General features: G+C 44.6%; 1 protein-coding gene across 8 annotated transcripts in view; it reads left to right on the forward strand.

Moving 5' to 3' along the window:
- The window catches only part of nrcamb (neuronal cell adhesion molecule b), a 79153-nt gene that overhangs the window by 59499 nt on the left and 17154 nt on the right, over positions 1 to 2500 (forward strand). For all 8 annotated transcript variants that reach the window (XM_082160635.1, XM_082160640.1, XM_082160638.1 and 5 more), the window contains 3 exons: positions 159 to 322; positions 1220 to 1367; positions 2458 to 2500. The exon at positions 2458 to 2500 is cut by the window's right edge and continues 82 nt beyond it. In XM_082160635.1, coding sequence (XP_082016761.1) covers positions 159 to 322; positions 1220 to 1367; positions 2458 to 2500 — 355 coding nt within the window. The remainder of the gene's footprint in view (positions 1 to 158; positions 323 to 1219; positions 1368 to 2457) is intronic.

Genomic DNA, 2500 nt, shown 5'->3' on the forward strand with positions numbered 1-2500 from the left:
TGTGTGTGTGTGTGTGTGTGTGTGTGTGTGTGTGTGTGTGTGTGTGTGTGTGTGTGTGATCAGGACCAGTGTTGCTGTAGTGTGTGTGTGTGTGTGTGTGTGTGTGATGTAGTCATGTTCATAAATCCCCCGTTCTGTCGGTCCTGTGTGTCGCGCAGGTTTAAGGACAGCTCCAGCATGTTGGAGGGAGACCCCTATGTGTTCCACAAGAACGGGACGCTGGAGATCCACGTGTCTCAGGCTGTAAACAGAGGGAAATACACCTGTGTCGCCAGGAACAACCTCGGCATCTCCGAGAACCACGTCTACCTGGAGGTCAAAGGTCAGAGGTCATTCCCAACTCAGTGTTCGGGCTTCTGAAGCGGGGCTCTGGGGAAAAATAAATCTATCAAAATCTATTTAAATAAATATAGAATATATATATACAAAAAAACGTAATAAAATTATAAATATAAATGATTAATAATATATAAATATATATTTATATAAATATATATATCATTAAATACAATTTAAATGAAATGAAATAAGTAAATGAACGAATGATTTGGAACAGAAAATACCTTTTTTCCAAATAATATTTTACATATATACATTTTTCCGTGAGATATAGAGGATTAAATAATTGCATCTACACCCGAGGAGCCATCGCTCGGCTATACTGAGTGCTGTAGTGCATGTTGAGATGAGCAGACATTGGTATTGGTCTGGACGGCTCCAGGTATCCCATCATGCATCATGTTTGGAGGCTCCAGTTAAGTGCCTCTCTGAAGAGCATTAGGAAAGCATTCAGACCCGATGAGAGCCGGGAGAAACACTGGGAACTGCAAGCTGGCAGTTTCTCATCCCACAGATCAGCATGAGGAGCAGTTAGTGTTACAATGATCTTTACCATCCGCCTAGCAACACCCCAGAATATCCTGAGCACCGCATAGCAACTCCTTGGTAACGGTGAAGCACACAGCAGCTTCTGTGAGTGAGTGAGTGATTGAGTGATTGAGTGAGTGAGTGAGTGAGTGAGTGAGTGATGAGTGAGTGAGTGAGTGAGTGAGTGAGAGTGAGTGTGTGTGATGTGTGTGTGTGTGTGTGTGTGTGTGTGTGTGTGTGTGTGTGTGTGTGTGTGTGTGTGTGTGTGTGTGTGTGTGTGTGTGTGTGTGTGTGTGAGTGTGTTAGTGTGTGTGTGTGAGAGCATGTTTCTGATGGTCAGCATCTCCTCCAGAGCCGACGCGGATCCTCCGGCCTCCGGAGTACAGGGTGGTCCAGAGGAACAGGGACGTCGTGTTCGAGTGTAAGGTGAAGCACGACCCGTCACTCATTCCCAGCACCAGCTGGCTCAGAGATGGAGGAGAGCTGCCCGAAGACGACAGGTGTGTGTGACTCTTCATCATTCACTGCATCAGATCAGCCTCAGTTAGGTTTGAGTTCTGGGTATAATCGATATTTTCAAGGTCAAACTACCTCATATTTGTAATATGAATTTTGTATGCAAATTGCCCTAACCCTAACCCTAACACTAACACTAACCCTAACATTTCCGGAAAACATCACAGGTTAGCCAGTATTCGTGACAACCAACTCTGCACTTCTGCACTCGTGACTTAAAGGGGACATATCATGATAATCTGAGTTTCTCCGTGTGTAAGTGCTATAATCGGGTCCCGGTGCTTCTAATAACCCAGAAAACGTGTAAAGTGAAACCCAGTAACTGTGTTCTGGTGAGCCTTTCTCTGCACGCATGTTATAAAATAATCCGATCAGATTTCGCTCTCCTTCTGACGTATGAAGAGGATCTTATTATAATATTCCCGGCCCTTAATCTGCACGTTTACACACACCAGCCGACATTTGATTCCACACGCGACAACAGAGACCAGTTCTAACGCAATGGCAGAAGATCCAGCAAAGCCTGAAACTGTTCTGTGGTTGAGCACAGACGAGCACTGAACACTATTGACCAGAACATGTCACCGCTGTCTTATAAACACCTCAGGAACTGTGGACACTTGTGGAGAAGTTAAACATGATGATGAGATGATCAGTGTAACTCCACAACAACTACAGAAATGTCGCCACTAACATTCAGAAGCTCTTCCTGAGTCTCTCCGTAAGGCTGCACTCGCTACTGGTTATTCTGGGATTCTGGATGAGGGAGATTGGCCTGTTTTGTTATTGCCGGAGTTTCTGAAGCTCGTGTAAAGGCTCCGCCCTCTTCTGAACGGAGGCGGAGCTAAAGCTCATTTGCATTTAAAGAGACACACACAAACTGTGTGGTTTTTGCTCACACACAAAAAGAGGCAAATTTGACAAGCTATAATAAATGATCTGGGGGGATTTGGAGCTGAAATTTCACACACACATTCTGGGGACGCCATAGATTTATATCACATCTGGTGAAAAGGGGCATAATGTGTTACCTTTAAATTGAGATTTGAGTCTGAGTTGTGTGTGTGATCACAGGTTTCGAGCACACTTGGACAGTCTGACCATCACAGGAGTGATA

Source organism: Leuciscus leuciscus, assembly GCF_965113295.1.
Source record: "Leuciscus leuciscus genome assembly, chromosome: 25".
NCBI lineage: Eukaryota > Metazoa > Chordata > Actinopteri > Cypriniformes > Leuciscidae > Leuciscus > Leuciscus leuciscus.